At 54.7% G+C, this 14,216-nt stretch overlaps 1 protein-coding gene across 1 annotated transcript; it reads right to left on the bottom strand.

Moving 5' to 3' along the window:
- Window positions 1-1,122: 1,122 nt before the first annotated feature.
- On the bottom strand, window positions 1,123-12,380 carry SLC5A11 (solute carrier family 5 member 11; the record flags this gene model as incomplete). Its single annotated transcript, XM_082292429.1, has 15 exons — window positions 12,240-12,380; window positions 11,307-11,378; window positions 10,579-10,683; window positions 10,313-10,372; window positions 9,814-9,918; window positions 8,091-8,196; window positions 7,092-7,172; window positions 6,420-6,625; window positions 5,515-5,650; window positions 5,067-5,174; window positions 4,654-4,804; window positions 4,277-4,445; window positions 3,982-4,197; window positions 2,736-2,883; window positions 1,123-1,337 (listed from the first exon to the last, which is right to left on the bottom strand). The coding sequence occupies exons 1-15, from the start codon at window positions 12,369-12,371 to the stop codon at window positions 1,123-1,125; spliced, it is 2,010 nt and encodes a 669-aa protein (XP_082148555.1). The 5' UTR covers window positions 12,372-12,380.
- Between the last annotated feature and the right edge of the window lie 1,836 nt (window positions 12,381-14,216).

The following is a 14,216-nucleotide window of genomic DNA, read 5'->3' as shown; positions in this document are numbered from 1 at the left end:
AAGTGCCAGTTCCCTTTAAAAGGTTTAATAAAAGAGTGTTTTCTGATTTTGTGAGCTGCTGCAGGTTTCCAGGTGTTCCTGCCCATTCTCACTCCCTGCACATGCAGTGCTGTCAGTTCTGGGGTAAGGTTTATTACTGGTATTTAATGAATTCTGGGAACCACCAGCAGCTTGGGGAGAGAGGGCAGGTGAGGGGCTCCAGGAGGAACCTCCTCCAACATGGGTGTGGGGTCCAGAGGTCTTGGCAGCCCCCCCATCCCCACAGACTCCAGGCAGGCAGGGACCAGCTCTCACTCTTTAATGTTTCTCTGCAGCTGCACGAGGCCCTGGGGCCAGGGCAGGTGATGGTGCCCAGCCCACCTGCGGCTGCAGGGGTGACAGCAGTTGGTGACAGCAGTTCTCCCAGTCCAGCGTTCTCCACTGAGGTGCTCCCAGAACGGCTGTGGGGGCCCAGGCAGCGAGGGGCTGCCACTGGGCGCCTCTGCCCTGGCACACCTGGTGGCTTTGGCTGGTTTAGGTCCTTCAGGTGCCCTTGGCAGCAGTTTTGGGGCAGTTTCCACGCTGCATGCTGGTGTTGTTGTTGCCGTTGGAGTGTCAGTGATGGTAACTCAGCCAGAGCTCCCAGAGAGCCCCATCAGCACTTGAGGAGCTAAACGGGCACAGCTGAGCCAGAGGCACAACAGAGCCCAGACAACAGCCCTTGGCTCTGCCCCAGGCGCTCAGGGGTGTCACTCCCATCCCTCAAGGCTGGAGGAGCTGAACCACAGGGGACCCAAGTCGTTGTAGCTGGTTATAGAGGCATAAATAGGAAGAGAATCCTGGCTTCCTGAATTCCAGGCAGTGCTCTAAGGCCAAAGAGCAAAATTAAATATTTAAAATAACCAAACCAGCCTTTCTCAGCTGGTTGGTGCTAGACAGGGTCTGACGGTGCCAGTGCCAAGTGCTCAGCCCTGGACGCAGCCAGGCCCCCCATTAGAAATAAGGAAAGGATCAGGGAGGAGGGTCTGTCTTAAATAAAGAAATAAAATTTAGAAAGCATTAAGAATTACATTAACCCTCTGCTAATCATTAATATTTACACCAATTAAAGTTAGTTGATGTTGTGTGGCCTGGCATCCCTGGCTATGCAAAGTACGCCCAGAGGAAGACCCCAGCACACACACAGAGGAGCAGGTTGATGTTCAGGACGTGTTTCACCAGCGGTTTCTCCTCCAGGGAAGCCACGGGCAGGGGCTCGGGTTTGGGTGCACTCTCGGCGCTCTCCTGCCTGCGCTCCATCCCGCAGAGCCACAGGAAGGTGCTCAGCAGCTTCGAGCTCCCCTTGGCCTCAGCTGCACCTGGAACGAGAGTCAGGAGGGAGGGATGAGTCTTGCCAATGCAGTGACTCCCAGGAACGTCTCCTGCTCCTGTGCAAAGGGTTTGGACACAGAAACACACCCGTGGTCTCTACATGAACACTCGCTATGCTGGGACCCCTTCAGTCGGCACCTCTGGGGCTATAGGACCAGTTCCATCCTCCCTGGAGCTCTGAGCTCAGGTTCTGCTCTTCCCAGCATTTTAAGCCACGATAAACGAAACCTAAAAACTGAGTTGTAGCTGCCCCTGAGCCTCCCTGGGCAAGGGCTGCCCTAGTCCATCCCTGCCACGCCTCTAAACTGGATTTTCCCAGTGCCTTGGGACATACGTGATTTAACGCTGGGAAGGCAACGCTCATGTCCAACAAGTGTGAGACTTCCCAGCAGCGGGAGAGCTGCGCCGTAACTCATTAACTCACAACAGCTTGTTACAGATCAAAGGAACACGCAGCAAAAGCTGCAACATTATATAAACAGGGGCTGATCCTGGCAAAAACAAGGGATGCGAATCATCGCTGCAGAGTGCACAGGGTGTTCTACACACAGCTGTACCTAATACCGACATGTACAAGTTTTAAAAGTGCAAATCCTCCTTCACTGATCTGCCAAGAACTCGGCCCAGGGCTCTGGGTTCTCCCTGCTGCTAGAGCCGATCAGAAAACACTGCTGAAAAACAGAAAGGGAACTTCATCAACATTGTTGTGTTTTCCTCCACCCTCCCTTTTTCCAACCAGTTCTGGCAGCAGGTGGCACGGTACCAGCTGCTGGCACGGGATAATGGCCATGGCTCTGTATCCCATCCAGCTCCTTTGCTGCAAGCTTTTATAATGTCATTGAGAGTTGGAAAAGAAACTGAACTCCTGCTTAGGTAAAATGTCAGGTAGGGCCTTTTTCCTCCTGGACAAGAGGAGACTGAGGTCAGACATCACTGTGCTCTGCAGCTCCTCCTGAGGGGCAGCTCTGATCTCTGCTCTCTGGGACAGGGACAGGACCCGGGGAATGGCTGGAGGTTCAGGGGCAGGTCAGGCTGGACATCAGAGAAAGGTTCTTCCCCCAGAGGGTGCTGGGCACTGTCCAGGCTCCCCAGGGAATGGGCACGGGCCCGAGGCTGCCAGAGCTCCAGGAGCGTTTGGACAGCGCTGCCAGGGATGCCCAGGGTGGGATTGTTGGGGTGTCTGTGCAGGGCCAGGAGCTGAACTCGATGATCCTTGTGGGTCCCTCCCAACTCAGCATATTCTCTGTTCTTTAATTCTATGATTCTTTCAGCACACCCTGAAGCTACGGCATTCCAGAGGAAGGTGTTTGAACGTCCCTTGTCTTGCAGGCCGCTAGGAACGCCAGGGGCTGTGAGGTGTGGGGTTACTGAGCACGACCACTTACATTTGTTACCATCTGAACTATTCTCGGGAGCAGTGCTCAGCTCAAGCTGCAGCGCGGCCGGGTCCTTGGCAGCGGCGGGGCCGGGGCTGGCTGCCAGCTCCTGCTTGGGCGGAGGATCCCCACGAGTGAACCAGGTGAGCCGACTTATCTGATGGCATGAAAGTGGTGTTAAGGAAACTGCTGTCCCGGGGCTCAGGGGCGCCTCGGCCCCGCGCCGCCCGCAGAGACAATGCGGAGAGGGCCGCAATCCGTCCTCCTGCCCTGAGGGAGCAGCCGAGGGCTCCGCGGGGCTGCCCTGGCCTCTCGTGGGTTGGTTTTATCTGGGACACGACAGCTGCTTGTCCTCCAGCTCAGAAGGATGAGTCTGTAAAGTCTGTACTGAGGGGACATCCCGGTGTGGGACCATCCCTGGGCTCAGACTGAGAGCGGGTCAGGAAGGAGCAAAAAGAACAGAAATTGTGGCCAGGGAGGGTTGGCTCGAAGTGGGGGTTCTGAGAGAAGAGACAACAAGTGGGAAATAGGGTTTTTTTCCTTCAAATATCTAAAAGACTCATTATAGAGGGATGTTCTCAGTGGCAGTGCGGATAGAGAGCAATGAGCACCACGTATAGCTGGAAAGATTCAGGCTGGAGATGAGGAAGAGCTGTTACAGGGAGGGCAGGTGAGCTCTGGACTGATCACGCACCTCCAGGCGTCTCCCTCTCTGAGAATTTCTGAGTTCAGGGTTAGTCCTGTTTTGAAGCAAGAGGATGTGCTGCTGTGGGAGCTCTGAAGCTCCCCTGCCCCTCTCCTTTCTGCTCTCAGCACCAGTACATCTACTGAAAATAGTCAAACTGGCACAAACCTGTTCCAGAGGAGAGGTACTCTCTGCACTGGCTCTTTGCTGCGAGTAAAAATGTTTCCTCGCTAGGTTAGTAAGATAGTTGGTAAAGATGACCCAGAAGCTGGAATTTCTTGGAAAATAGAGGGGAAAAGGCTAATTTGACATGGATGAAACACACACACTTGAACTTAACAACAGCTCCTGGCAGAATCTACTGTCGACCAGTCTCCAGGGTGGGATTTGTGGGCCCCAAATCAGAAACAGCAGCAAAGGTGCTGGAGCAGAGGCGAGGTCACTGCTACAGGTGTGACCATAAATCAAGAGTGAATGGAGGCTTCCATCTCCTGCTTATTTATCCCCAGGGATGTAGCATGGGGCGTCCTGAAAAGCACTTAGGGCTAAGGGAGCAGAGGGGTGACGCACCATTTCAGGGGCCGGGGGCTCGGTGGCCATGCTGACCACGAGCATGGTGAGGGTGGAGATGGCCGCCAGCACCATGGAGAAGTAGAGGTAGTGCATGTACTTGACCACGCCAGGCCGGCTGTCGGGCTCGCCACACTGGGGCTCAGGGTAGATGAAGTCCAGCACCAGCCGCACGAAACCCAGCACCAGCCCCAGCACCAGCCCCCAGAAGGCACCCTGGAAAGGAAGGGAATTCTGTGTTGGAGCAGCATCCAGCCAGGATGCAGGGCTGCTCTCAGGCCAGCAGAGTCGGTACCTTCTCGTTTGCTCTTTTCCAGAAGCAGCCCAGAATGAACACCATGGCCACGGGCGGCTGCAGGTAGGAGCTGATGGACTGGATGTAGATGAAGAGCTGCCCGCCCTGGCCAGCCTGCACCAGGGGGATCCACAGGATGGACACCACAGTGAGCAGCAGCACAAAGACCCTGGGCAAGGCAAAGGGGCCATTCCTGTGAGCTCAGGCCCTGCTTTTCCAGTTGCTCAGCGTGACACTCTGACCTAGGTGTCCCACAACCATAGAACCTCCACTGCTATCCTCCCCGAGCCTGTGCAGGGTGATGGCACCCCAGCAGCTGTGCCCAGATGTGTGTCTGGCACTCGGGCTCTGATCCAGCTCATCCCAGTTCTCCCCACCTGCCAACAATCATGAGCTCCCACTCCGAGCACCGAGGACGGAAGTGTTTCCAGAGGTCCATGGTGAAAATGGTGCTGGCGCTGTTGAAGATGGAAGTCAGGGAGGACATGAGGGCTGCAATCATCACTGACATCATCAGGCCCCTGAGTCCTGGGAACAAGGAGAAGTAGAGCCACCCTGAGGAACCCTTAGTAGCTCCACTGCAGGGTGGCCTCAGGGTCTTCTGTGGGCTAGAATAGACTTTTAAAACTGGTTTTAGCTCCAATTTAAAATGACAGTGGTAGGTTTGTCCCACACAAACCTCACTGAAATGACAGTTCCAGGGTATTTTCCTCTCTGAACTTCCCTCCCAGACACCTGTGGCTGCCACATGCCAACCCCACCAGTGCCAGAACCATCACCAGGCTCTTACCTACAGGCAGAAGCTCCAATACCAGCTTGGGATAAGCAATATCAGAACATCCAGAGGGGTTGCCACAGATTTTTTGGCAAATTTCCGGGTCTGCACAAGCCACCAGATCTGAAATAAGCAGTGGGGAGTGAGAGGCAGCATTCCCAGCCACAATACACCAGGGTCTCTGAACAAGTTCCTCTGCTGAATGTTGTAAACTGCTTTCTAAGGGAAATACTGGAGAGCTTGAGGAGCTTCCAGCAAATGACACAGGACTATCTCAGCACAGGGATGTCTGGGGCTGCTCTGGGAGGATCTGCATCCTCCAGCTCCTAACTGGAAGAAAATTTCTTCATGTGTTGGGCATTTGATGCATTGGAGCCTCTCAGCTTATTCAGGAAAGGCTTCTCCAGCTCTGTGGAGTTGGCACAGGCAGAGGGAGGGAAGAGATCTCTCCCTCAGCACTTACCTGGGAAGAGAACCCGGCTGATCATGCCTGGCATTACCATCATAAAGAGGGGCAAAATCTTCAAGTAGGAGGTCATCAAGGAGCCTCCTTTGGCGTGGGAGAGGTTTTTGGCAGCGAGGGACCTCTGAACAATGACCTAGGAATGAAGGAATGGGTTTGGTTGGCTGCCAGCAGCAGGAGCTGGCTGGGATGACAAGATCCCAACTTTGATCTCCACTGAACTCTGGAAGTCTCAGAGGGTGATCACAGAGCTTGGCTGTGGCTCTGGAGTTGTTGCTTTGGATCCTGACTCCTTTCAGAAACACAGGCACTTCTTGTGCCATTCCAGCCGAGCCTGGAAGGACACTGTGCTGCAGGACCTGACCCTCACCTACCCATGCCCAGGATTTCCCATTCTTCCTGCACTGGGAACTTCCCTGACCCTGTGGAGAAGCCTGGCCAAGGATCAGGACAGAGCCTGAAACAAGCAGCATTAAATAAGAGAGCAAGAAAGCACAACTGGAACAGCAGGAGGTGTTTTAGGGCTTCAGGTCCCTGGCTCTCATGGTGTCACTGGGAGGAATGGGAGCCAGACGCCAGGAAAGGTGAAAGAAGACATTCACAGGTGGTTCACAAGGAGTGAAAGGATTAAGTTAAAAAGTGAACAAACAAACAAACAGAATTCTTTATAGACTGGGATTAACACACAAACACATTCTTACCACTTTTTCCATGGAGATGATTACTAATATTTAGTTGTGCATATCAAGTTTTCCTTCTTTAAGACTTCACCATCTGATTTTACTGATGTAAAATAAGATTTTACTGATGATACCCCTCAGAAAGAGTAAATCAATCCAGGTGAGGTCTCAACCCCCAGGTTTGTAATCAGATTCAACCAACCACAGGAACAAGCAGTGACCCACCTGATCTGTGCACCAGTACCACAGGGATGGGATGGTCATTCCCACCAAGACTCCTGGCCAGGGCAGGTCAGAGTTCACAGGGTCTCGGAAAATGTGGAAAGCATCTTCCCTGGGCAAGCCACAGCTGCTGTTTTCCTTGCGGATGCTGGGAATGGCATAGAAGTATTTTGCCTGCAAACCTTCAAGGCCACCAACTTCAATAAAACCTGAAATGGGTCATGAGAAGCTGTTACTGCATCCCCCCAGGTCAGGACTCTGATTCCAGTCTCTGGTTCACTATGGGTGATGCTCCACAAGTATTCTTTAAAAATCAGAAGCTCTTGATTCTCACACTGGGCTGGGGAAGAGCAGACACTCACTGCTGGCTGGAGGAGGTGCTGCCTCTCCTATGGGATCACAGAATCCTGGGATGCTTTGGGTTGGAAGGGACCTTAAAGCCCAACCAATTCCCACCCCTGCCATGGGCAGAGACACTTTCCACTATTCCAGGTTGCTCCAAGGCCTGTCCAACCTGGCCTTGGACACTTCCAGGGATCCAGGGGCAGCCACAGCTTCTCTGGGCACCCTGTGCCAGGCCCTCTCCACCCTCACAGGGAAGGATTTCTCCCTAATATTTAACTTGGTGAAGTTTCTGTCATAGTTTTAGTGACAAACCCCCAGGAAAACACTCACTGAAGACCATGAGGGACACGGCCCCGATGAGCATGATGAGGGTCTGCAGGGCATCAGTGTAGATCACGGCTGCCAGGCCACCTGGGAGAGCAGAGAGGCACAAACTGGGATGAACTGGGTTTGTTCTGTCAGAGCAGTTCACACTTTGCACAAGTTCTTGCCCAGCAGCACAAGCAGAGCCCTGAACCTGGCTGGGGGTTCCGTCCATGCTGGGGGGAAGTTTGGCCAATGACACTTTGGAATTTCTCAAGGTTTGAGTCATCATGAGTCACCATTTTGTCGCTATAAGCCAAAAGCAGAAGCAGTTCTACGGGAAATGCTTGGAAAAGCTCTACAACAAAGCCCAAGCTGCAAAGGAGGAGAAAGAAAAAGGGGTTGTGATTTTACATCACTGGGGGTGAGCAGTGGGAAAGGAATAACCTTTCTTTGTTTGGGATTTCTGCTTGCTCCCTGCGTGGCTGTTTTCCATTTGGCCACTCCTAAGCCCTGAAATGGCATCCAAGCCTGGAGTCTTTCCGCATTACACGGGTCATTGTGGTGTAAATCCCTCACACCTCCAGAGAGCCCCAGGAAAACAAGGAAAATGTACCCTGAAAACGCCTTGGCAGAGTTTCTCCTTAAGGCAGAGCTGACCTGTGCCCACCTGGAGTGGCCTCTGAGGAGGGTTCACTTACTCTCATCTGGCATTTTTTTCTAAAAAGGTGAGTTTTCAATTGCTTTCCCATCCCAATATCCATATTCACGGCAAAACCAGGCTGCTGGGGGTGCAGGACATAGTGCATGGCATGAATCATGGAATCCTGGAATGGTTTGGGTTGGAAGGGAGCTTAAAGCCCATCCAGTGCCACCCCCTGCCACGGGCAGGGACACCTTCCACTATCCCAGGCCGCTCCAAGCCCCATCCAACCTGGCCTTGGACACTTGAATGTCTCAGCTGACTGGGCAGGTCAGTGGCAGGGTCAGGGGTGGGGTCAGTGCAGGTCTGTCCCCAGCACGCACCGGACACGGTGTACACGGCAGTGATGGCCAGCAGCCCGGCCACGGCGATGTACAGGTCCCAGTGCAAGGCCTGCTGGATGAACAGGGCCCCGGCATACATGTCCACCTGCAGAACAGCACAGTCACACAGTGCACTGACAGCATGACCAAACTCCTCAAAGCACCCACCTCCTTCACTGGGAGCAGCCTGGTTTGGACATAGCCCCCCCAGACCCCCACAGCATCTCCCCCCATAGCACATCCCTCTGCAGCCCCAGCTCCTCCCTGCCACAGCAGGACAAGGGCCAGCTCACTCTTAAGCCAGTTTATCATTATTGCTGGTCACAGTGGTGACAGTGAGGGGATGACAGGGCTGTCACGAGAGGGGAGCGTGCACAGCTCTGGGACAGAGGCATTGGGGTGAGTTTCTCTTTCCCCAAGCCCCAGGGTGGTGGAGCTGGGCTGGGCAGGGCAGGGACTGGGGAACCTGCCCTGCAAACCCCCTCTGCCCAGCCCCTCCCCAGAGCTCCCCCGGCTGCCGCAGCCCCAGCTTCCACCTGGGAATCCCTTCCTGCTGCCATGGGGACTGGGAGATCAGCAGGAAATGTGTCCGGGGCTGGGCCCAGCCCTGCCCAACCAGCTCTGCAGCTACGTGAAAATGCTGTGGGTGAGGAGAGCTTTGGGACAGGCAAAGGGCCGAGCACAGGAGGACAGACAGGTGTAAAAGCATCCTGAGTACAGGAGTTGCGTTATCAGAGATTCCATCAAACAGTCTCTTTTATCTAGAGGAAAATCTGAGCCTTCCCCATCAGTGCCATCTGCACCCTGGGACTTGCATCCATTTCTTACAATCCTGGGGTGGTTTGGTTGGAAGGGACCTTAAAGATCATCCCATTCCCACCCCTGCCGTGGGCAGGGTCATCTTCCACTATCCCAGGTTGCTCCAAGCCCTGTCCAACCTGGCCTTGGACACTGCCAGGGATCCAGGGACAGCCACAGCTTGTCTGAGTACCCTGTGCCAGGGCCTCCCCACCCTCACAGGGAGGAATTCCTTCCCAATACCCCATCTATCCCTGCCCTCTGGCAGTGGGAAGCCATTCCCTGTGTCCTGGCACTCCAAGCCCTTGTCAAAAGTTTCAGGAGGTTCAGAGGCAGGGTCAGACACCGTGTCCCACTCTGGCCCTCCATGTACAGGAAAAACCCCAGCAGGGATCTGTCTGTTTTCACGGCTCCGTGCCCTGGCTGGCAGTTAATGAACAGCCACCAAGCTGTTGTGCAAGGCTTGATTCAGTTATTTATTCAAACAGGTGCAATAAACACTTTTCTTCTAACCCTGTCCCAGCTCCTCCATCCTCCTCCATCCTACCATAACAGCACCTGGTGTGTGCACAGGCAATAAATGTGCAAAGGGGAGAAATCGGGGGAGCTGCCAGAGGTGCAAAATCTAACGACCACCACATCCACCCTCACAGCCCCACCTGTCCATGGACTATTGCTCAGAACACTGCCATGAGCTTTCCCTCCCGCTGTAGCAAGCATTCAGGTGCAAACTGAGAAAAAAAAAAACAAAAAACGAAGCTACTCTTTTTTGTGTAGGTTCTCAAAAAAATACAGTCTCTCTTCCTTAGGTGTTTTGGTAACAAACCCTTATCTGCTCATCCAGGAAGTGCCACTGGTTGCATTTCTCAGCACACATTTCCAAAGTGAATTAAATCAAATCCATTTCCCTTTTTTTTCTACTTACAGATATTTTGGTGAAGATGTAGATGAACAAGTAGAGAATGGCCAGGAATATCTGAATTCTTTTGCCTCCGAAACGTTTCCGCAAATATTCTGGCATGGTTGTAACCTATGGAGATAGATGGGGTCAGGGAAGGTGGGACATTCCCTGGGTCATTCCCAGAGCTGCCAAGGGCTCCCCATGGATCTGTGTGGGTGTTTGCACTGGTACAGGAGCAGACGGGCCCTGGTGGCTGCCCTGGGCTGGTATTTGGCTCTTGGCAAGCACTGACTGCTGCGATGCTGGCACAGGGCTCTCTATAAACTATGACAGGGGAGTCTTCATCCACCTCCTCGGGGCGTGGAGCGGCTCTGCTCATTGCCGGGGGTTTGGGAGTGACCTGAGCCCGCAGTCTGCAGTGCTGGTCTCTGTCACCCCCAGCCAGGCCACAGGAGCAGCCCCAGGCTCTGCAGGAGGGAGTTAATCCCTCACCACCCCGATGGACACAACAGCCCACACATACCCCCGAGGCGATGTAGATGGGCAGGAAGAGCCAGGCCAGCACCAAGACACAGAACATCCCCTGCAAAGGGAAGGGAAGGGAAGGTCAGACGGGGTGCTCCAGGCTGTGCTCGGGTGGGACGGGGACACGAGGTCCCAGCAGCTGGGGACTTGCAGCTCAGCACCAGGATCCGGAGCGTGGGAGCAGCCAGGGCTGTGCCCTGGTGTGGAGGCTCGTTGGAGCCTCCCTGCACGGCCCGGGAAGGGCTCCGGCTGTGCCTCACTCACATTCCACTCGTAGGCTGTTGCAGCAATTCCCGAGGCAGCTCCCGACCCGGCCAGGCCGATGAAGTGGCCGCTTCCCACGTTGCTGGCAAACAGGGATGCACCCACCTGGAGAAAGAGAGAAATCAGATCTGGCCCTGGCACAGGGCATCGTTCTCAGCCTGGCGAGAGCACAGGGAAGCTGTTCCCCTACTCCTGACATCAGAGGACATGAAATCCTCGTCAGCCTCTGCCACCTTCTTCTTTTCCCTACAGGTGCAGTGGCTATGGCACCTCTCTCCAGCTTCTTTTCACCATTCACTGCCAGTTTGTGGGCATGTTTGGGACCATCCTGCTTCCAAAGCATCTACTCTCTTGTGGGTGAGCAGAGAAGGTGGGGGGAACAGGTAGAAATGTCAGGTTCTGGCACCAGCACACACTGAGAGACCAGCCCAGCCCAGCCCAGATGAGACACCCCAGCCAGTAGACGGGCTCAGCAGAAATCTGTGACCTTGGTGGGGACCCCCAGGAAAGTCTGAAAATCTCCAGAAACAGCAGGTTTTGTGAGGCATCAGGCTGGGCCTCATCCTGCAGTCTCAAAAAAGCCAGTATGAAACCGGCCTTTGCAAAACACGGGAGTAACGTTTGTTTGTTTATTCCTGTTTGGAGAAATGGGCTGTGCTCGGGCACGTGTGTTTGTCAGTGTGGCTGCAGCCCAGGGCTGTGGGCAGGATGAGGACAGGGGTACTCACAGGCCACCAGACCATCTGTCCCCCGGCGAGGAAATAGCCTTTGACAGTGCTGCGCTGCGTCTTCCACATGGACTGTGGGCACAGAGAGGGAAGCACGGGCTCAGGGCATCACCCAGAGACCCTGGGTGAGACCCTGAGCTGTCATCAGATGGAGGAGAAAGGTTTCCTGAAGGACACTTGCTGCTGGGGAAATCCTGGGGGATGAGGGATGTGGGATGTGCCCTGAGCCACACGCAAAGTTTTCCATCATCTCGGCGCCCTGATGGAATGTTTTGTGTAATAAGCAAACTCAATCACTTCAGGTCAGAAAGGAAGGCCAGCAATTTTGGACAAGAGCTGTGGAATCCCTGGGTATTAGGCGCAGTCAGGAGGAATGCTCGGCATGGCACGTGTGACTCATGGGCTCCCCTTCCCCAGAGATGATCCATGCAATACCCTGAGAGTTGTGCACCACGGCTAAAGGGAGCAGCTGTTCCTCTCTGCCTCCTGACAGCCAGGCTGTGCTTTTGCTGTCACAGAAGCCATGCCAAAGGATGTCCTTCTGCCTTAATTATATATAGACAATGTTATTCATTTAAGGAATTTGCTGTCAGGAGCCCTGTGGACAGGCACAGGTGATTTATAGGACAGCAATTCCTTCCTGGATGAACAAAACATCATTGTTAGCAATACTTTGTACTCAGCCTCTTCCTCACAAGTGTTCTCAAAACCTGGGCTAACACAAACCTGGACAGCCCTCCCCAGGGACAGTGAGGACACTTCCCAGGCTGAGGAGAGGAGAAGGACCTGCAAACACCAACCTTTCTGCTCGTTCAGTGGAGTCCAGTGAAAAGCAGCCTGATTCCAGCCAAAGCAAAACAAATTGAGGCCAAAGCAGCCCCATTTTTCAGCATAACAGGGCACATATGAAATTTTTAACAAGTGTCTGCTCACCCACAGCCCAACAGCGAGGACGAAGAGGAAATAGAGCACGAGCACAGCGATGTCTATGGGCTCCAGTGTCTGCTGGGGGAACACGTCCCACGAGGGGGTCACAGAGGCCGGGGGGATGCTGGTGGGATCCATGGCTTCCTGGGCAGGCTGAGCACTCCTTTGTCCTGATGCATATACCTGCGGAAGGATGGGTGACATGGCCAGGGAAAGCCCCAGGACAGTGGTGACTGGTCCTTGAGGATTTCAGGGTCCTTGGCTGAGGTGCTGCTCGTGCCAGAGCTCTGGGGAGGGCTCCTGTCTCTGTCATTTGCCTTCATCCTCAACTGTGATGTGGAGATGCTGCCAGCAGGCAGGCCAGGTGGGTTGGTGGATTTCTTGTGTGATTTTCTAACTGGTGAGAAATGGGTGCATTAGAGAGAAAGTGAAAACAGCAGGAACAGAAGGAAGGAGCAGAGCTGGGGGTTAAAGCCTGAGGGTCCCAGTGTGGCAGCACTGCAGGACTGGCCCTAGTGAGGAGCTGCTGCTGGAAACATGTCCTCACAAGCCACCAGGATTGACAGCACATGAACAGCCCTGGGAGCACTGGCGTTTTCCTCCTTTGCCACAACAAGAGCTTGAGCCCCATGCAGAGCACTTGCGCCTCCTCCTGAGCCAGGCCAATGTCCCGGTAAGTGGGAACTGTCCCCTGCTCCTTACCAGGAACAGAGACTGGCAACATGTCACCAAGGAATATAAAAACCCACTTTCTTCTCCAGAAATGCCTGATGATGAGGTGTGGTGTCACTGTAGGATCCTGGAAGGACTCCCTGGAGCCCTCTGGAGCATCCCGTGGTGCTGCCCCTTGGCAGAAGGGGCAGGATAAAGTCCAGGCAAGGAGGTTGGTCAGGTGTTTGAATTAATGCAGTTCATTCCCATTACCTCCTTCCCTCAGCTCAGCCACACTTTGAGAGCAGGGCAGGAGGTGAGTGGCAGGTGAGGCCACCTTGGGCAGTCCCTGGCTCAGCAGTGGCCGCTGCCAGTCCCCAAGGAACCCTCAGTGCCGCACAGAGCAGGCTTGGGATTGTTCCTCTTACCCTGCTGAGCCGAGGAGAGGGTTCCCCCAGAGAGGAGCGGTCACCAGCCTCGGTGCTGCCTCGCAGCCAGGACAGCCCTGGGTCCAGTCTTGGTGTCACCAGATGCCTGTGCCAGGTGTCTGCCGGTCCCTGTCCTGCACATCTGACCAGGTCCTTTGGCCTCTCTTGCACTTGTAAGGGGACACTTATAGGCTGCCCCCTGCCAGAAGGTGTGGCTGCACCGGGCCGGGGCACCCGGCACGGACGCTCGGATGACAGGCGGTCAGACAAGTTCTTCCTCTGAGCTCCAGGCAGCAAAGCTGGGCCAGGGCAGCCTCCTGTCCCACGGGTTTCACAGCACCTCTTGTCCAGGTGTGGAGCTGCAGCTGAACCTGCCCTCAGCTCACCTGTGGCCTGAGGACTTGCCCAGAGTGTGACTGGCCGCACTCCTGCCCTGGCAGCACTGTGGGGCTGCCCAGGTGAGTGAACCAGGAGAGCACTGGAGTGGCAGGAGCTGCAGGATGGAGGTGCTGGAGTGCTCAGGAGGGCAAGGCCTGCCCTGTGTCCTACAGCACCTCTGGGCTCATCCATTGACCAAAGGTCGGGCAATAAATAAGGAATTCCCAGTGGCAGGAACCACCCCAGCACCTGCTTCCCACAGCTGGGAGTTGTATCCCAACTCCATAGCTTCCAGCACAAGTGCTGAAGTTGGTAGAGAGCCATGATCTGGTTGAGGGCAGAGGTCCCAGCACCAGGATGGGACTGGGGACTCTCAGCACCTTGGCAGAGCCTTTTCCATGCCTTATAAACCCCCAGATCCTACTGGATCCCTAGTGAGCTCCTGCCTGGCAGGGATGCAGGGCACTGATGACCAGGACAGTGCTATCTTACCTCTTTAAGAGCCAGTGTGTCTTGGCTGCTGCCG

Source organism: Coloeus monedula (genome assembly GCF_965178545.1).
Source record: "Coloeus monedula genome assembly, chromosome: 16".
NCBI lineage: Eukaryota > Metazoa > Chordata > Aves > Passeriformes > Corvidae > Coloeus > Coloeus monedula.
This window is presented reverse-complemented; position numbering and strand designations above follow the sequence as displayed.